Below are 21,419 nucleotides of genomic sequence, written 5' to 3' on the forward strand. Positions count from 1 at the left end.
CAGTATTTTTATGGTAACTTGCTGGAACCGCTTATGTGCTAACAAAACTGGGAATTTATTTAAAGAAAAGATACTCCTGAAGATTGTGTCTGCATTGATTTTTTACCTTGTCCCGTTTCCGTTATTTACATCTGGATAAAATAAAAAGGTTTACTTCATTTACATCTGGAGAAAATAAAAACAATCCACTTTGTATGTGAATGTAATGCTGTTCAGTAATGAGGCTTCTTGCTTCAGGAAATCTGATCTTTGTTGTCCTGGATGCATTCTCTGTTCTTTCCTCTATTCTTTGTCACACAACAGAGCATTAATACTATCTGACAGAGGAATAGGAAACTGCACTGTGATCGCTTTTCATAAGCATTATTTTTCTTACCACTAAATGATCACTAGAGAGAAGTTACGCTGCAGTAGTTTGGATTGGTTTGTGAGGATTGCTTTTAATTAAGGAATGATACGCAGTTTTACAAGGCAGTTATCTAGTTCTTGAGTGTATGAACCACCACCAGACCCCTACAATCAAGGAACTCGACAGAAGAGCATTTTTCTTATGCCTTTTTCATTGCCTGTTCTCACACCTCTGTTTTAAAGCATTTTATTACGGATTGTTTTTTTGCAAACATTTAGATGCTCGTGTAACTCGGTTCGCATGGATAGAGGCACCGAAGCTGGAGCGACACCCGTGCTGGTGATGTTTATAATCTGTTTGTCGGAGGCTTTGGCCTGCTGCTCCCGGGGAGATGCTTGGCAGACACGTCTGCTGCATGTGGAAGCCTTATCACGACATTTAAACGCAAATCCATATGCGTGTGTAAATCTTGCACGGGTTCGCACCTCTACCGCCGCTTTACTTCTAGACAAGGTAAAGCTATTTGTTACGCGGGGGGCTGGAGCGTCTTCCCCCTCAGCGGCCTGTCTCACCGCTCCCCTCGGGGCGCCTCTTAGGGACAGGCGGGTATTTTTAGAACCGGCGGGGGGGGGGGGGACGACCTGAGGAGGAGCTCCTTCCTTTCCGCCCCACGGCGGATCTCTGCAAGCAGCTGCCTTCGCCCCAGCCGCCGCCGCTCCGGCGGCCCTGTGCGGGCAATGGAAAAACCCGGCCGCTGCCGGGAAGTGATTCACCCGGCCTGCCCCTGAGCCAGGAGGTCGACGACCGCAGGGCCGGGCCCGGGCCGCCGCCGCCGGCAGAGCCGCCGGCAGGGACGTCCACTTCCTCACGCCGCTGCTCCCGCGCCCGTGCAGGCTCTCACGCCGGAGCGGAGCGGGGCGGGGCGGGGCGGAGCGGGGCGATCCCATTCCGCCGGCCGCGGCCCGCCGCTCGGCGCCAGCAGCCCGAGGAGGAGAGGCCGCCCCCGCCGCCCGCCCCGCCCCGCCCCGGCTCCGGCGCAGGCCCCGCCCCAGCAGACTCCGCCCCTCCCCGCTCCCCGCCCCCCTTCCCCCGCTCTTGGGCGGGGCCTCTCGCCGCCGTCGCCTCCACCCCTCCCATTGGTGGCTGGGGGTGCCCGTGACCGAGCAGCGCGTGACGTAGGAGGAAGAAGACGCCATTAGGCGGAACGTTGTGTCTCTCCGCGTTCCTCCCCGCGCCCCTATTCCCGCGGCCTCAGCGGCACCTTCCCTTCCCCTCTTCTCTCCTCCCCTCCCGGCGGGTCCCCGTCCCGGTGGGCGGCGGCGAGGGTGGCGGCGGTGGTGGCGGCGGCGGCGGCGCCCCGCGGCCGCGGTGCGGACCGTTGATGTGAGGCGGCGGCGGCCCGGCTCGGTTCGGCGGCGGGGCGCGGATGGCGGCGGGGGCCGGCGCGGCGGCCGGGGGCCGCAGCTTCTCTTTCAAGGTGGTGCTGCTCGGGGAGGGCTGCGTGGGGAAAACCTCCCTGGTGCTGCGCTACTGCGAGAACAAGTTCAACGACAAGCACATCACCACCCTGCAGGTGCGGGCCGGGCTGGGGGCGGGCGGGGAGCCCCTGCCCGGAGCTACCGGGCCAGGGCGGGGGGAGGTGGGTGGGTGGGCGTCCGCCGCTCTTCTCCCCTTCCATTGCGCACCTTCTAGGGCTGCTGGCCGGTGCCAGTCCGCCCCTGCGTCGTTTACCGGCCTGCCCCTTCCGCCACGGGGCTCCGGGAGCGTTGCTCCTGAAACCCGCGCTAGGGTTTCGGTGCTCGCCGGCTCGTTCACCGCTTAACGGCGGCCGGAGTGACCACCGCCGCCCTTCAGATGGTGGCTGTCCCCTGCCGAGTTTGCTGGAAGCTAATTTTCCTGTTCTCTTTAGCGCTCAAGCTTCCAGTACTTAAAGGCCTGGTTTCTGTTCTGAATGCGGTTTGGTTTTTTCCAGTTACGTATATGAATGTTTTCATTTGAATCTTGGGAAGCGTGGTTTGAAAGTAATGTTGTTATTGTAATAATCGGTAGTGACTGATGACTAAGTGTTTCATATGTGCTGCATTTCTGTTAATTATAGTCTCCCTCATGTTCTCAAATCCGAACACTTGAACTACCTAAATACTGCTGTTTAAAGAGAACAGCTTTCACAAAATGGTTTATGAGTTTAAGGCTTATGATTTAATAACACAAAAGATTCTTAAGGCTTACTTGCTTGTCACGTCGCCTCCCTGAATTTTGGCCTGATTCTCAGTAGTACTGTCTGCTAATTTAAAAAAGAACTAAAAAGTCACGTTCCACTTACGAAATGTGACGAGGTGTCTGCTTGAAAGTAATGGTTTTTCATTACCTACGAGTGCTGAGTGGCATGTACGCCATGGTACAAAATAAAAGGCTTATGTTGTATGTGGGCTCAGAAAACATGTTTTAAACTTCATGTTGTGGGTTGTATGTTAAGTCTTTTGAGATGTCTCTGCTTTTTATTTGCAGTTACACCAGTTGCACGGTATCTTTCTTAGCAGTTGTGAGCATTTGTATGGAAGTGTGGTTTTAGCACTGTAATGTATTTAATACATTAATACTTAATACTTTTTTTTAGTAAATAAAGAAACAAACCCTGCAACCACGTGGGCCACTAGTGGGTTTCGAATTACTTTTGAGATACTGTGAAGTACAGAATAAATAGTAGGTGATGCCAAAAAAGAGCCTTAGGGTAGTTGTGCACTATTCCTATGCATTTAGGGGAAAACTGTTGTGGGTTGGGTATCTCAGAAGTATTTAATAGTGAAACTGTCCCTTAAAACTAAAGAAACATTAGAGATACACTAGAAACAACACAGGGAATGTTTCATAAACAGATACTGTTGCTTCATTTTTGCTATAAAGAGCTAAAAAAACCATGTTTTAAATTTCGTTACCCTATGTTCATACTCTACTGTTGGATTAATCTATTGGTAGGTTTACTAGGCATGGTGTGGCGTTTACGGCAAGCTGATTGTAGCTCTGATTGCCACAGAGGTAATTGATATTTGCTATGCTACAGAAATGACTAGTAGCTTGTAGGCGTCAGAGCTGCAGCTGAAGTGTAGCACTGGGCAAAAAATAATTTAAAGTGCATGGAAAGGATCGTGTATAGCTGAATTCTCGTATCCCATGTAGAAAGAGTAGAGCAGAGTAGTTTGTCATGTGATGCAGCTCGGTGTTTTTTTTGTTAATCATGTTCTTTAAATCTGTAGTGGAAAACCTAAAATGAGAAGCAAAAAGTGAGTCGGAATACAGACTTGGGTCACAAATGTCATAAAGTGGACCTTTAAATGGCTCCAAAATGTTGACAGGAAAATGTCTCTGATACTATGGCTTGAGAGCTTCCAGTTTTGGCTGTCTGGAAAGGGGTGTGTGTGCCCTTGTAGAGGAGTGGAAGCGCATGCTCACATGTGAGATTTTGTTTCTCAGCTGTGATTAGGTTTCTGGTTGCTACCTGTATCTTTTAACTGACGGCATGGTGTTTCTCAACTCAATTGCTTTTCTGTTCTGAGCCTCCTTAGTCACATATACATCTTATTGATTGTAAAATACAATGTCAGTTGCTGTTGAATCTTACTGTACCTCATGTGCACTTGTGAAGTATTATCTTTATTATTCTTGTATTCCTACATTTTACAGTTCTAGAGCAAAGTTTTAATAAGTTCTTCCACTAGCAAATTAAAAAATCCCCTAAAAAACAAGATAAGGTGAAACTAGGGTATCTGATTAAGCCATGAAGTGACATTTTTGCAAAACATCCTTTTTTTTTTTTAAGATTAAAGGCCTAATCTGATATGGTGGCTTTGTTTCATGGCATCAGTTCAAAGTATTGCACCAAATTACTTTTGTTCCAATAAAGCCAAAATTAGATAATTACTTTGCTCCTGATTCAGCAAAGGAGCCACAGTGATGAATCATATGAAAAGACTACTAGATACTGAGACAAGAGGCTCTCCATCCACAGTAATCTCTGACTTAAAGAAAGTACTGTGTAGTGCTTTATTCCAACATGATTGCAACAAAAAGGGTGGTGAGACTGTAGCCTTCTGGAAACTTTTAGTGGTGTTGGCTGGGGCTTCCTGCAGTGTGAGCCCAGTGATGGGAGAGAGCATAGGAAGTCTTTAAATTGGTCAGTGTGAATCTTTTAGCTAATGTGTATCTATGCTTTCCTGTCTGAATTCTAACACTTAAGTATTATTTTGTTGTGAAGTTAACCTGTGTATGTCCAAATAGGAGGGCTCCTTTTGTGCTAGTAACAGAAGGCTTTTAGTGAAAGGGAACTGTTTCTCTTCTCTCCATGCGCCCTTTCCCTAAACGCTAGCTAGAGGGAAATGGTGAACTGGAACTTCCTTTGAGGTTAGGAGGCTGCTGGCTTGTGTTGTTGTAGTTATGATAGCTTCAAGTCATGTACTTAAGATACTGATGACCTGCAAATTGAAATTAAGGTAGCTACTGATTCACATAAAACACTTATCTAAAATAACGTGGAAAAGCTGATGCAGGAAAGGTGGGTTTTTTTGCAAGCAATGAATACAATCCATAACCTGTTGTCAGACTTGGTGGGACAGTTAGAATTGGTTCCCATTGACTGAAATATTGAGGTCAGTGCTCTTGATAAAATAATTGTAAGCTATAAATTGATAACAAGTGAACTGTGCTGGAATTACTCCAATAATAAACCTACTGTCAAACTATTTTTTAAAACAAATTGGGTAGACACTTTCTGTTAGTTAATTACTCAAGATAAATACAACTTTTGTGTACTAATCTTTCAAATGTGTGGAGGACTGCAAAATATCCAACCCAAGAGAGCCACTGATGTGGTGCTAATCATACTATGCAGATCCTGATCGCTTTCTTTGCTGGACTTTGCATAACCTGGAAAAGGTGTCTTGGCTGTCTAAGATAGTGGGGGGTGGGGGACAATGCAAGGAGGTTCAGTGCTATATGCAGTGTTCATATGCCTGGCTTGCCTCTGAAGATGAAGCAGTCAAGGGGCAGGTGACATACACCTGCTTTTATGCAGTGACCTTCAAGAGAATCTTTTCCAGCTGGGCCTTCCTTGTGTTCTACTTGGGCCCCTTTATCAGCTCCTAACAGGACCTGATGAACATGTGAAACTGAGCTCTTGGAAGAAAGAATTAAAAGAAAGAAAAGATTTTCTACAGGCACAAAAAGAGAATGGAGTTTTAGCTCTTATAATTGCATTATCCTTTCCTTCTAAGCGTGCAAGTATTCTTCAGACCAGTCATAAGACACTAGAGTCAAAATACCAAAATTAGTAGCTTACTTCAAAGAGCTGTTTGAGATTACTTATTTTTGTATTAACTGTGGTCCTATATATGTGGGTTTTTGAAGGTCCTAGAAAAAATGAATTGTCATAGTAATGAAAACAATGTGGAAAGGAGTTACCGACTGTAAGTTGAGTAAGACTTAACTCAGACTTAAATCTGTAATATTCAATTTGGTAAATTCTTGGGAGATTAGAAAAAAAGTTGAATCGTCGTCTATGTGTAATTACCTAATGCTGTCTAGACTGTGGTGATTTCAAAGACTTTGACACTCTTGGCAGCTGACTGTTTTCCTAAACTAGGTCCCTAAACTATCTCAAAACAATAGTTAAGGCTCTTCCTTCCATGTTGGGTTCCCCCCAGATTTCTAAAAACTGCATAGTCCTCCTGTTTACCTGATTATTTTTTGCTCTCTAACCTCAGGAAGAGTGCAGAATAGTAACCTTGCTCTTCCATGAGACAAATGGAACTTGGAGGGGGGTGTGTGTGTGTGTGTGTGTGTGTGTTAAAAGGTAGATATTAGGTGGTTTGTCTTTGGCATGTTTGCCACTGTGGCTGTAAAATGCACTTTACTGGTGGTAAATATGCCAAACTTACCCGTACCTAGTAATTAAAGAACGGAGCCTGCTAACAGTACTCTTCAAGTATATGAACACAGTGAAGAAGAATGAAGCATTTAATCTGTAATAGAGTATTGACTGTTTCTCACAGCATGTTCGCAAAGCCTTCTGCTCATTACTAACCATGACTACTTCAAATACCAGGTTCCAATCTTGTTATCGGGCAAGCTTTTTACACAAACTTGCTTGTAAACAGGGTATCTGATACAGGATATTGTTTCTCCTTTTTTGGTTAGGGGCCTAAGACTTTAGGTAGATTAAAACTTAATTAGTACAAATTCATCAAGTTTTAATACAGAGAGCAAGTACAGTAGCTCAATGCTAAATAACCTTGCCACAATCTCCTGTGAATATTTTTTTTTTCAGTGTCGGGGGATGACACCAAACCAAAAAAACCTTCCAAGCAAACCATACCACTGCCCCAGAAAAGCCCCCAGAAAAGGATGGGGAGAGTTGTGGGCTCACTTTCAGGGCCCACAGGGAAAAGATACAGACAAGGAAACTTGCAGAACACTAGTGTTCTGAGACTTTTAGTGATAAACTCGAACTATTTTATTTGTTCTAGTACCTCACTAATAGTGAACTACTTCACTTAATTCCTGCAAATTAAAAATCCTGTTAGCCTGGTCCCTACCCAAACTTCATGTACTCTTGTGGAATGCTTTGAGTTCAGCTTAGACTTATCAGTGTTGTGAATTCAGACTCTTTCCACACAACTGTCTTATCCTTCCCAAATCATTCAGCAAAAACACATAGTAAATGATTGGCTTAAGCCAAATTTATTTAGAACAGACTCCTGGCAAACTGTAGTGAAATGACTAACTGGTTTAGTATTGACTCAGCCTTCTGGCTTAAAGAGTATTTTGATCCAGAAATCTGTCTTTTATTGATTCAGATGTTTTTATTAACAAATTAATCTGAAGTCAAATGAGACATTTGTGTACAAAACTTAACTCTAATCTGTTTTGCTTTCCAGGCATCTTTTCTTACAAAGAAGCTAAATATTGGTGGGAAAAGAGTAAACCTTGCAATATGGGTATGTTTACTTTCCTATTTTCCCTTTCCTAGCTAAACAGAATATTTTCATGAAAAATTACTTAGGTTTACTAGAGCTCAAATGTTAGGCACTTCTTAATAAAGTAAAATTTCAAAGTATTTGGAGTTTCTTGAAGTATTGTTTGCTTTGTCTTAAATGCTAACAAGTATATTTTAAATGCAGGATACAGCTGGCCAAGAAAGATTTCATGCACTGGGGCCGATCTACTACAGGGATTCTAATGGCGCTATTCTAGTATATGATATAACAGATGAAGACTCTTTTCAAAAGGTACTGGATGGATTTTTACCTCTGTGAGATGTAAACTGATTGAAAGATAATCTGTGATACAAGTGTGTAAATGGGAATCTTCTGTTTTCAGCAATAGCTATATATATATTACATCTGCAAATTTAGAGCATATAATGGAACTATATGCCTTATTAGTATTCTTTTGAAGGCTGACTTTTTCAGTCTGCTAAAGTTCTAGCAGGGTTATTCAAAGAACACCAGAGAATTAGATGTGAGTTACCTGTGGCAGGCTATAAACATAAACCAGTACTGTTGTGATAGTATGTAATACTGATCTCTACTGTATAAACCAAATTACTAAAAGATATTAAGTGACATGACCTTTTACAGATCTGAGAACTCTGAAATTGCAATACATGATAGTGGAAACGTTACTTTCTCAGTGCTAATAGATATTTAGACTTCAAATCCTCATCAAAACCTGAAATTTGATGGCTAATTATTTTACAGCAGTATTAGTTGATCAGTCTGACCAGGTGAGTTTTTTCCAATCCTGTGTCAAATCAGTGCTTATCACTCTATAGGATGTTCCAGCTGAAAACTTGTGACACTCTTTCCTAAGTGAGTCTGTCTCCGATTAGCTTGTGGCAAAACCAGTAGGACTTCTGTGTAGAGGACTAAGAAATTGTGGTTGTATGGGCAAGGCTTGGGTTAGCAGTGATAGAAAGTAGTATAAGGGTATTGTTCCACAACAGCTTAAGTAATTTAAATAGTCTGATGTAGGGCAAGTAAAGCACTTGTGCTAGCAGTTAAACGCTTGTGCCCCATCTGCAGAATTGTGATGGCTTGTGAGTACTACAACTTGTGTGTTTTTGTGCTGATTTCTACTTAGTAAAATTCTGTGATGTCAGAACACTTAAATTCTCAGAAAAAAGAGGGAAGGTTAATTTGCAGAAGTTCTTGCATAACTACCTCTGTATCATGTATCCTAACTATTTTTAGGTTCTTGAAGTGATTGCCTCTCTTGACAACTTAAATTCCCTTAAAATAGCAGTCCCTAAGTCAATGCAGTGATCATACAACTTCAAAGCATGACAACAGAATTGATAACAGATACCTTACCATCAGCTGACTTGACACTCTTGTCCCACCTGTTCTCTCAGGAAGCAAACATCTGTTATAATCTAACCTGAACAACTCAGTTCAGGTACCTCTACCTTTAAAGTACCATTTGTGATCTGTCAGTAAGTGCCTGTTGATAAAAGATCTCATGCCTGACCTAAAGTGGCCAATGCAGTGAACTTGTTCTTTGGAGTGGGGCTAACACAAGTGTGGTGAGTTATATTTCTGGAGTAATTGAACCATTTTATTTAAGTCACTTGCTCTTAATTTCAGCTGCAAACTAAAACATGCTGAACAAGAGCCATGTGTAGCTATCTAAAGAATATTTTGTCCATCTATGTTGCTCTAAACATGTTTGTTTCAAGTTTAGAGTAAACAGCTAATGAAAGAAATGGGTCAGTTCCACAATGTCTGAGGTAGTAATATATAAAGTGAAAATAAACTTACCTCTGTTCTTTTTGCAGGTAAAAAACTGGGTTAAAGAATTAAGAAAAATGTTGGGAAATGAAATCTGTTTATGTATAGTAGGTAAGTCCTTTTAACATGTGATTATAATCACTGAATCAGAAATGGTTTTTTTGATTAGTAGCATCTTCCAAACACTGCTTTCACAGCTTGTACATATGAAGGGGTAAAGCTTAGGTTAATTTCGTATTTAAAATTCAGTTGGAGCTAGAAGTTTCAGTAGATCACATTGAGGAAAATAAGAGGTAGTTTTGAAAAACAAGCTGTTTAATGACACTGTATTGGAAGTACATGGTACAGACACCTGCAGACTGTAGTTTAATGAAGAGAAACATAAACCTCAAGTGTGTATTATCCTTCTTGCAAGTACTCAAATGTCACGTTTTTTACTGTTCTCAGTGGCATAGACTGGATGCTAGTCTGTTTTCATAATCAAGTGCTTGGCCGGTGGAATGAGTCTTAAAGCTTGGATATTTCAATGCAAACAGAATGCAGCAGAAATACTGGGTTTAGATTTAAAATTGCATCTAGTGGTTAAAACACTTTCAGGAGGACAGATGTATGGATATTCTACAAAAACTACCTCTGCAGCACAGATAAGCTGCTCATAAATTACAAAAGAAAAGCAGAAGGCTGAATTGGTGGCTTATATGGAGGTATTTAGCTATCCTGATCTCTCTACAGAAGTCGAACTTCATCTTTGTTGCCTGTAAATGCTTGAGTGAAAGGGGATTCTTATATCATTGTGCTCCAAATTGAGACCTGTGTAAAAGTTGGTCTTTACTGGGACAGCTTGTAAGAATATGATGGTGTACAATGATTACATGACTGCTTTCTTTTGGGTAATTTTGGAGTACAAAGACTTGAAAGATTAACTTGTTTCCAACAGGTAATAAAATAGACTTGGAAAAAGAGAGACATGTTTCAGTGCAAGAAGCAGAAACGTAAGTCACACCAATTATTAATAGAAACAGTCATTGCAAGATGGTGCTGGAGTAACAAACTTGTGATGCTGTTAACAACTGGCAGGCATAAACCAGCAGTGCCTAGCTGGCTGCTGTGTTAAGTGTTCTGTTGGTATCTGAGTCACAGAATGTCCTTACTGACCAAAGTGTAACTTGAGAGTTGTACATGATTAAAGTCATTTGCAGTTTAAATGCATTTCTAGACATTAAACTTCCTTTATTTCATGTAGTGTTTTTTTATCAGTCATGGCAGTTTTAACCACATAATTCCTATTTTACATAAATCAGCATATGATTTCACTGATTAATTCTGTATTTGGAATAAAACCTCTTGTGATCATCTTTTTGCTTCATGTAAAGTTGCTTAGAAAGATTTGAGTCCTTTAGTACAATGAAGTTCTGTATCTGCATTCCTACAGGTATGCTGAATCTGTTGGAGCAAAACATTATCATACTTCAGCTAAACAGAACAAAGGAATTGAAGAACTGTTTCTTGACCTTTGTAAAAGTAGGTATTATCTCTTTTGTTGGTAAAGAGCTCATTCACAAAATGCTCAAGGCTTCAGAATGCTTAAAACCATATAGAAAAGCCTTAATGTAAACTATTACCAAGAACTGACTTAATCGGAGTCTACGTCAAGCCACTTGTGTACCGTAACAGCTATGGAAGCTTGATGTATGGATGCTTAAAATATTGCAAATTCATGCTGTATTCCAAAAATGTCTTTTTGTCATTTGTTGGAGCACTGACTGCTGGTTCACTCAGCATGTGTAAATAGTAACCTCAAATCAACCTTCATGTGACTGGTCTCACTATTGCCTGCTTCAAACCCTCTTTCAACCTCTTTAAAAAATCTTCTCAAATGATGTTAATTACAAATCATGAACTCGAAGTTCTAATGATGCAAATTTTACACAGCAGTCTAAGCAAATGGTAAACATCACGGAATGTGGGATAAAAGCGTTGCAACACAGGGAAGTTGTCCTATTCGTTGTGTTCTTATGATATAAGAATTTAAGCAAAACTTCACCTGCATGTCTGAAGAGCAGGTTGGGGATTTTCGTGGGGGGTGGTGTGGTGTGTGTGTGTGGGGGGGGAGGGTGGTTCTTGGTTTTTTTTTTAACAGAATGTTCTTGATATGGATGGGTGAATGTAGCTTTTGAAGTCACTAACTCCAAAACATTTGAGCATCTAAGGTCTACCATAGTCAACAGGAGTTGCTGAATGTTTGGTGCTTTAGGAAGATGATTTAAGTATGTTCTTTCAGCTATGCCATGTGATACCCGAGTACTTAATTCTGCATAATAAATAGAACCAGTCTTGCTGAACTCTGTCTCTGTGCATGTAACTCAAATAGATTAAGATCTCAGTCTTGTGTAAAAATGCAGTGCAATAAAATCTAATACATTTCTTCCTTTACAGGAATGATAGAAACTGCTCAAGTGGATGAAAGAGCAAGAGGCAATGGTTCCAGTCAGTCAGGAATAGCAAGGCGAGGTGTACAGATCATTGATGATGAACCACAAGTACAGAGCAGTGGAGGGTGCTGTTCTTCTGGATAATTATAAAACTGTGCATCACTGCCCTCTCAATATGAAGACTGCCATATTCCAAGTCACGCATTCTTTACCAATGGAGTAATAGAATTAACAGTATTTAAAAATAATCACATGTAACACTGCAGAGACCTTAAGTGCTAAACTAGTGGCGTCTGTGACCAGAGAATTGGCATTTTCTACAGTGGTTAACAAAGCAATTACCAATGGCCTTTTTACATATTTTTCTTTAATGAGGATTAATATGCATGTAGAAAAGACCTACTTAAAGGCTTCATTTATATTCTTTTAAATCAGATCATTATTTAATAACTTATATACATTGTTGTTGGAATGGTATACGTTTTTGCAGCTCTTTGTATTTTGTGGTAGATTGAATTGTATCACTTCTAAAATGCAAATTGATTTTTTTTTTTTTAAATTAGCAGATATCTGAAGTAATATTTTTGCAGGGCCTCCACAAGCCTATAACTGTCAACTACTTTGATATATTCTGTTCATCCTGTATGCCAAGCTGGTAAAATACATTGTAAATTACGTATTAAATATTTTATCTGCTTTTACAATTGCAGGTGCAGAAATATGTACATCAGTCTTGTCAGTGATTGTGAAGTGAATAAGTCAGTGAAAGATGCAAGCTTTTCATGTGTACTGTTGAATTGCTCATTCTATTCCTCCTACCTGAAAACAGCTTTTTTTGGTACATTCATAGCTACAGCATTTTTTTAAAGCCTTTTCTGGCAAGCAGCAGTATTTAGAGTATGCCCTTAGCGGGAAGAGAATGCTTCCTTAGACTGCTGTTTAATATTGAGGTGTTTGACTCCCAGCTAAAACAGTTGGCGCATGCATATCTTTTGCCTCTGCAGTTACTTTGGCCTCTCACAATATCCCCAGAAAGTCAAAGCAACTTTAGCCTTCATCTCCCTGGTAGCTAGTAAACCAGATGCAAGGAAAACTCTTAAGCTGCATTAATACATTTGTGTCCCAAGACAGCATTATAAACTATTAATGAGCATAACTTTTTCTCCCCCTGTATTGCAGGGCTTGAGTGAACCAATGAATTGGCATTAACTAGAACTGCTTCTGATTTGGAGTGATTAAATGGAAGATATGAAACTTGCCAGATGTAATTGTAACTTTGGAGATACTAGACAGAACTGAACTTACTCCTGACTTGCTCTTTCTCTTAAAGCGTTTTGAAGCCCACTTAAGTTTTTGGAGGAGGGTTTTCACAAGAAGTGTATAAACTACTATCGAAGAAACACAAATGGTGGTAGCTGAAACTTCAAAATGTTTTGTGCTCTGACTTTTTTACTTAAGTTGTCATGCTTGGAAAAACAGTAAAGGTGATGTCTATGACAAAATAGAATATTCCTTGGCCTTCCTTTTTCTGAAGGGTAGAATTAGTATTGCATATGAATGCATTGAGTGGTGTGGGTATGTTCCGATGCACAAAAGGAGTAGTAGTAGTAACTAATCAGTCTGACGTGTAAGAGAAGTGTGCTGTCTTCAGTCTGATTTTTATTTTCTCTGAAATAATAGATGGCTTTGATACAGACTGGTCCTGGTGCATTTTTTTCCCTTTCTGCCTAAACTGCGGTGTAGATACTTTCTCTTAAGCTACCATTGCTGTGCTCTTCTGACATGATTGTATGCATGATGGACAAAGGTGATCTTTTCATGCTAGTGAAGATACAGTTTCTTGACAGCACAGAGCTTTGGTGTGAATCTAAAATTCCTGATTATACATGTATATATGTAGCAACACCATTAAGTTAACATTATCATATTCTAACTTAACAGTGAGCCTTGCCAAAGTTGAAAAACAGGTCAGCTTGATTTAAAACCAGTACCTTCAAATCCATACAGTTAGATGAAAGTCAGTCTTGTAAGTGATACAATATTGATATAAGGAGTGAAACTGGCAAGACTCTGTTCAAGACTGGAATCTCCTTGTAATAGGAGTTCCAGCTTCTTTGATTCAAATTTCATGTTTTGCAGAAGTGGGGGAAAAAACCAACCAAACAACCTAGCCTCAACTAGACTTGATAAGCAGATGAGTCATGAGGGATTACCTACATCAGAGCATATGTGAGAAAGCTCTGCTCTGAACCACTTTGTTGGAGTGGACAGATGCAGTTCTGGTCTGGAAATTAATACTAGGTGTTTACCCAAGAGAATGTTATGTTTGACTACTTTGAAGTAGAAGCAGTGTGTAGAATGTATTTTTCTGCCTGCAGCTAAAGAGTTTTTCTTTGGTGTATTCTGTGGTTGGGGCATTCTGTGTGACTTCTGTCAATTATAAAATTAAGAAAGCCGTGTTGATACTAACTCAAGTCTCTTACAAAACTAAAACTATTACTACTGGAAACTTAGGTGAGGGTAAGGAAGCTTACAATTTTGTATAATTAAAAAGGTTCTGGTTGCTATTGGCAAAATTTTTTTTTTCATAAATTCTCAGAATTTACTTTTCTTACTTAAGCTACAGCATGAAAAATACTCTCTGGAAACCTTCCCATCTAAGCTGCAGTTTGGGTGGACTTTATTTATGTAACTTAAAACCTGTGCTTAGCAGGGTATCATTATATTGCTTTACAAAAAAAGTATAGTTTCATGAAGTCAGGGAAGTTGGTTTCCAAGACCCAAGTAAAAACATTATGGATTGTTTAAACTGATTAACATAAGACTTCAGCTATTCATAGTTAGCAGACAAAATACAACAGTTCCAGGGAAAAGCATCTTTGAGTGTTCTTTGCATTAAATACATAGGACAGCACAGATAGCTTGGTTTTCTATATTTGAGCAGGATCTTACTCAAGTAACCTGGTACTACTATGGTGTAGCTTGGTTTTCAAGAGTCTTGCATTTGCTGGAACCTTGCCGAAATAAAATCTGACAAATGGAAGTCCAAATACTCACTTACTGCTGCATTAATCTCTATTGGGAGTTATTTATGGACACTGTTTTACTGCACTTAGACTATAGTTCAGAAGTTATAAAAGACCAGATAGACTGATTCAGACAAGGACACTAACAAATTCAGATGTGTAGTACTTGGAGATGAGTGTAACTAGCTGTAAAGTTTAGGGGCGGTGACTTCACCTGGTTTGCAGTGATCTCGCATGTGGTTCAAAAATGGGGACATCCAATGTCCAGATGAACTGTATTGGCTGGTCTCTTGAAGCAGTCAAGTAATTGAGTGTTGCCTTGATTACAGGCTTTTCAATGTTCACACATTGTGGACAGCCATTCTTGCTGTTAAAAAAGTATCCCTTAGCCCTTTTTATCCTGCTACTTCAGTTGTTCTGGGTGTTTAACTTGTACCTCTGCCTACAGCTCTTGAAGAACCTAGTAATTCAATTTCTACTTTAGATTCCAAGCCAGATGAAACAAGGTTTGCAAAAAGGTATGAGGTCATGGAAGGTGGCTGGAGCTCAAATGGAGTTCCTTGAAAATGTTGGGTGCTGTCAGAGAAAAACAGTTTAAAGAAGGTAAGAGGAATGGGAGTCCTGCTTGGGGACAAATGGAGGTCAGGAATCTCTACAAGCTGAAAGCAGTTAAGTGGTATGAATGATAGAGTATGGGAATAAGAGAGTTGGAGTCAGCCCCCTCTCTGTTATTTTTCTGCTTTTGTGGAAGGAAGAAAGTAGAAAGAAAAAGGCAAGTAAGAAAAACTGAAGGTGCTGGTAGTGGGCTGCTGAGTGAGGTGCGGAGTTCACCATTTCTTGGTGGAGTTGCTAGCATGTCTTCTCAGCAATGGTAGTTGCCTAATTCAAGACTTAAGTTTACTTCCTAGGTTGTTTTTCCTTCTGTGAAATACCACTTTTGCTTCACTAAACAGAATACAACTAACTGAACAGACTTTCAGACACAATACTAACCTACTTAAAACTTCATTACAATATGCTAATTTATGAGCTACTTACAGTTAACTGACTTTGTTGATCTTAGTTTGCATCAAAGCTTAGGATTTTTTTTTCCTGACAAGTCAGGAAATACATCTTGCAGTGAGGATAAGTTTTACTACAGTTGTGTCAAGGAGTTGCAGATGAAGATCGAGATCTTTGGCACTAGTTGCTGCACAAGCTCAACAAGGACAGCCCCAAAACTAGCTCTCTTTCAACTGTGCTGGGCACTGTTGCTCATGCTACTCTTTGGGGGATTCTGCTCAACACCAGGATTTTTCCTCTATTTAGGACAAACCTGTGCATCTCAGTGATGTAGCTGTCTACTGAATTTAGGCTTTTTCTATCAAATAATAACAATGTATACTCTTCCCTCTTGCATTTTTGGAGCTGTCATTGGCCACTGTATTGAGCAGAGTGAGATGGAGAAATGATTTTGAGAGTTGTTGAGAATCTGGAATGTTTCTTGTCTTGAAATGGCTTGAAAAGTGAGAATATATGAAACTGTCATCATTATGAAAAAGGTATGATTCTGTCCAAGATAACTGAAAATGCTTTGGCTTGGAGAAAGTTTTACTGTAATCTGATTAAAATGATAAATTGCTCTGCTTCCAAAATGAAAACATATTTCAAGCTGATCTCTTTTGATTCTTAATTTTTTCCCAAGACTTAAGTTTACCAAACTCGGCCATACCTTCAATTGATTGGCACGTTCTACAGCCCTAAAATAATGCCTATGACTGCAGGGAGGAGCTGTGTACTCATTCATATTCCACTGGACAGTTTGGAGCTTTTGATTGTATTTATTCGATACCAGGATGTTGAAAGACAGACTGCAAAGAGAATTGTTTCCATCTACTTCCACTGCTTTGTGCACTCAGGCAAGCAGCATGACCTGATGCAGCTGCAGAGTGCATGTGGAGAGAGGGCTTCTGTCCTTCTCTTCCTGCTTGTTGGCTGTACTGATCCTTGTTGTTAGTGAATTACTACTACAGGAAACTTTCCATGCTGGAGATCCCCCTGTACAAGAAAGGAAACATAGGTATTCTCTGCTTGCTTCTCTTCTAGGCGGTGACAGGACTACAGCAGTAATACCCAGTTCCTCTCAGTTTGAGAACATTGTTTTTTCTCAAGAGGGGCTTTTCTTCTTGACAAGTCATTTTTTTTTTCAGTGTATCTCGTCTCACTAGTCTCTTGCAAGGGGTTTTAATACTTCATTGTAGGTCACCCAGAAGCAATGCAATTTGAAAGTATGACAACAAAGGATGATGAGTAGCAGCATTGCAATGAGCTTCCCCAGCAATTGGTCACAGCCTGCCTCCAAACCAGTGAAGAAAGAGTATTGGAAGTTTAATGGTGTGAGTCCTTGCGACCTTGGTACCTCACTCCTGATTCTTGGATATTGGAAGTGACTTAGAAGAAATCCAAGTTGAGAGGATTGGAGAGAGAAAGGACTACTTTCTCACCTCTTGCCAAGTAGCTGATATCCTGTGACAGATCCAAATTCATGTTACAGTTCTCTTTTGAGCTTTTGAAACTTAAATTCCAGACCCATCACTCCATTCTGAAAGGTCAACAAATTTGGGACTCACAGTGGAAGAGAACAAGTAGTTTCTCTTTTTCAGAACAGGAAACTTAGGAAACTGCCTGATCAGGCTTTTCTTAGTGGAAAGGAAAGCACTTGATACCTAAAGAATTAAGTGCTGTCAGTGCTATTTGATCATACAGGCATTATAGTGATTGTCTTACTGGATTTTTCTCATGAGATAAGGTCATTGAGCTTATCAGGCTCAATCAAGTAGAATACTTTTCTTTGAACCCAGTGAAAATGTTAGCAGGGCAAAAGTCAACACTGAAAAGGAGAGCATTTTTAGTATCAGGTAACTTGACATTGTCAAATGTTGTAGGAATATTCCATTTGGCATTTGTGGACAAAAATCTTGGGGGGGGGGGAAATTAAAAATAGTGTCTAGCAGAGGCTTCACAAACCTTAACTTTCCCAGTGTGTTGTTGCAGCTGGGGTTCTTAAATACATCTTAAGAGTATTTTATGTACCAGTGCATTTACATGAAGATAGTTTTGTGATAAATTAATTCCAAATGATCAATCAACTAGGGAAACAAGAACTTCTTTAGCATGACTGCTATTCTATCAATGCCTAATATTAAAAGTAAAAATGCATGTAAGTGGAAATGGATCAATAAAAAGGAGAAAAAATGTGTACTGAAAATCAGTACAAGAGAACAGAGCTGGAAATTCTTGTTACTGTCATAGCTGCAAATTGTTCTCTCTTACATTTTAGTAAGTCACAGAACTTGAAACTTGATGAACAGTCTAATAAAGTGGCCCTGAATTACTGGAGCTTGGGGCAGTGGCCTGGCTTACAAAGAGGTTTTGGTAAAAACTGAGACCACAGGTGTTTTATGTTACAAACACAATAACAAATTTCTGAACCCATCTGAGTATGATGTGATGAAAGATGGCTTTAAGATGCCAAACCAGGCTCAGTGAGGTTGCTCTACATCATGCTAGCATACACCCCACAGACTGTAGTGTGAGCAGGGACCCATCAAAATGCAGCTTGGATTCTCAAAACTGGTCTTTGGCAGCCCAGAACAGTTCATGAGGAAGAAGCGGTTGCTGTTGAACCACATTTGCCAGTTTAATGATAGCCCCAGGTACGCTGCCTGTATGCTAAGGGAGCAGCAAAAACAAGTCGGACATGGAACCAAGGCTCAAGACTGGGAGTTTTCCACCAATTATGTGTTCGTATCTTAATGACGTTGTACCTCAACAATGAATGTTTGCGCACACTCCCCTAGTGAAAATTGCTGTTCAGCTGATGCTGTGATTTTTGAACTGGATGGACACTGAATGAAAACAGCAAGCAACAGGAAAAGCAGGGCAAGATGATGGAGTTTGTACAGTTCCTGCTTTGGCTGTTCCTAGCCCTTACACTTGCATTTTTAAAAAGTCAGTAGCTATATCCGGCTATCTTTGTGTCAGGAAGTGTATTTTCTATCTGGTGAGAATTTTTTTGTCAAGAAACTAAAATCTTAAGAGCTATTTAGAGTAAATGTAGTTCCTTCACAGATTTAGCCTTTCCAAAGTCTGTCAGCATCTCATTACAGGGTCTATATTAAATGGTGAAGAGCAAGTGTGCTGCATGTAGTTACACCCTGCAATCAGAGTCCTATGGTGAATGTTTCAGATAACAAGAGGAAGCAGAGTATCCAATGTACCTCTGATTACCAGCCTACTCTCCCATTGTTTTGTGATATAGAGTAATTGCAAAACAATCGTCGGTCGTAAGGTGTGCCTATACTGGTTAGAGAAGTTGGTTTGAGGCTTAAAATGACACTAAATTGTACTGACACTAAATTGATTAGGGCGTTCAAGGAATCTTGACCATCCTTTCAGAATGTGAATACTGCGGTGCTTGGCACCATGGGACACTGATTCTTTTTCAGGGACTTAAGGATTTCAGCTTGGGAAGTGGAGTGATCTCTGAAGTGGATTATGATGGCAAATTACGAGAAAGCAGGAAGTATTGTGTCAGTAGCACGGACCCATCCTTAGCATTGCTTTCTCAACAGCTGGGATGAAATACAGCATTGACTACCCTTACGCTAAAACAATTGTTCCATTAGTTTCCTGCTCTTTCCAGGAAACGTTGCCGCTTGTTGGTGGTGTAATGCATACGTACAAGCGATGGAGTTACTACTATTTGTCTTTGCTCTCTGCATTCCTAGCTCTGGCAATGCTAGTCTGTGCTGACTGGCAAACAACAGATCATTTTCTGTTTAGTCATCACTCTCGGATAGCTTCCAACCAGTCTCTGTGGAGGCTGATGCAATCATGGATCTCTCCTTGCACAACAAATGCAGAGCATTTCATGTTGGTATCTGCTCTGCTTCTTTTATATTTAAAAAAAGTTTCTTGTCCCACTGAGAGAATAAAGCTATTGTAAACTTGTGATCAGTTGTACCAACCATAATGTTTTCTTATGATGAATCTTGTATGTTTCGGGTTGTTTCATATTCTGGAATTCTATTAGTACTTGATATGTATAGATAAAAAAATATCAGGTTCACAAACAAGAACTCACAGCTGTGGTTATGGATATACAAAACATGACATAGTGCAAGTACTTGAAGAAAGCTCATCATCCACTGTACTGCCTTCATGTCTTGTTACATCTCCATGCCTTCACATTCTAAATACAAATAAATGCTGGTGGGGAAAGGGATTTCCTTCCTTTTAAATTCAGTCTGTGTACTTAATTTCTTTGTCCCTATCCTTGCCTGACCTTGTGGCAGAAGGCAGCTGAGCGTGGAACATTACTATACCTGCATGCTTTACTTGTGCAGGTTAGGGTTTTTTTATGTTTTCTTAGAGGAATAGGTTAGGAAGGCTATTTCTCAGTTTCTACATTGAGGTAGAGACAATTACTGAGTAGAGAAGACCCTAACTGGTCCCAGAGGCTACATTTGTACTGGCAAAGAAATAAGGCCAGGGTACATAAGGACCTCTGGCCTCACGAGCAAATGGCACAGTACAGCTTTCATCCAGGTGGCAAAAGTCCTCTTCTGCCCTTTAAATCATATTTACATGCTGCAAAAGTCCTCTTCTGCCCTTTAAATCGTATTTACATGCTGCCTGCTTGGAGTGGCTGTGCTGTTCACTACGCTGCATCTAGGTATTAGTCTATGGGAAACCTAAATGGTATGGGCCATTGCCATATAAAAGAGCATGCTAATGATTAAACAGCAAGGCTGACTGTGGGTCAGTACCCCAGGTTTACTTGGTTGACTTGAATGGATGTAGCCAGAGCCTGATCTCTTTCCTGCTCTCCTAACTGTGGCATAGGACAGGACAATTCTTTTTTTACTTTTTCTTCTTGTAGGTGGGAAACAAGAGCATGTGACAGCTAAATCCTGGGATATCTCCTTTATTGTCTATAACATAATTCAGGCTGAGGACTGGGACCTCTTAGAATATGAGGAACTCAAGAGAAGCCTGGTCTGCAGCTTCCTCCTGGGTGTCCTGCTGCACCCAGAGTCTGTGACAGCACCCCATTTACAGTCTGCTTGTGATCCATGACAATCTGGAGTAGCCTGGAAAAATTGTTGGTTGCATCTGTCAAAGTAAGGCTTGGAATATATCCATTTCCTGTGAGCAGAAAAAAAGGTCAAAGGGAAAGATAACTTTGGCACTGTTTGTTTCTCTGCTGTGGGGTTTTTGTTTTTACAAATTAAGCCTGTGATGGAAAGACTTGACAGAATCTGCACTTGTCCTGTGCGCGCCAGGTTTTCATGTGGTTGTGCATGTGGGCAGCTGACACTTCTGAATACAGGAATGGATCTTGGAACTCTGCTGAAATCGCTGTGTGAACAACAACAACAATAGCAGCTGCTGCAGCTCTTGGCATAGCAATAATAGCTACGTTGCAGCTGTGACAGCAACAGAAACCCCAGGAAAGCCAGGAACATTTTCTGGCTGTGCAGCCAGTGCTGGCTGGGGTGCTCTAACTGCCTTTATGTGGCAGAAGATTCCTTATTAGAGCAGATGGCTACTTAAAATCCAATGAAGAATGAACCACCGAGCTGAAGATACCCTCCTTAGATTCCCATCTGTGTAGCATGCGAAGGGTTGGACTTTAGCAGAGAGCTACAGACTGCCCCATCGTCTTCTTAATGGGCTTATGGAGAAGGGAGAGGAACCTGCTGGCACTATGCCAGCCTGTGGAACTTGGTGTTGTGCGTCATTCAGGTTTGTAAACTGAAATAACGTAATGCACCATTGCAGGCTGGGG

The 21,419-nt window shown here is 40.8% G+C and overlaps 1 protein-coding gene across 1 annotated transcript; it reads left to right on the top strand.

Moving 5' to 3' along the window:
- The first annotated feature begins 1,517 nt into the window (after positions 1 to 1,517).
- Positions 1,518 to 19,873, top strand: RAB21 (RAB21, member RAS oncogene family). Its single transcript, XM_087767962.1, has 7 exons — positions 1,518 to 1,922; positions 7,279 to 7,338; positions 7,522 to 7,629; positions 9,177 to 9,240; positions 10,067 to 10,121; positions 10,562 to 10,650; positions 11,566 to 19,873. Exons 1-7 carry the CDS (start codon positions 1,776 to 1,778, stop codon positions 11,703 to 11,705), a joined length of 663 nt encoding a protein of 220 aa, XP_087624088.1. The 5' UTR covers positions 1,518 to 1,775; the 3' UTR covers positions 11,706 to 19,873.
- Positions 19,874 to 21,419: the final 1,546 nt, after the last annotated feature.

The sequence above is a fragment of the Nipponia nippon genome, unplaced genomic scaffold (assembly GCF_047370975.1).
Source record: "Nipponia nippon isolate SJK-2023a ecotype South Korea unplaced genomic scaffold, ASM4737097v1 scaffold_3, whole genome shotgun sequence".
Classification (NCBI taxonomy): domain Eukaryota; kingdom Metazoa; phylum Chordata; class Aves; order Pelecaniformes; family Threskiornithidae; genus Nipponia; species Nipponia nippon.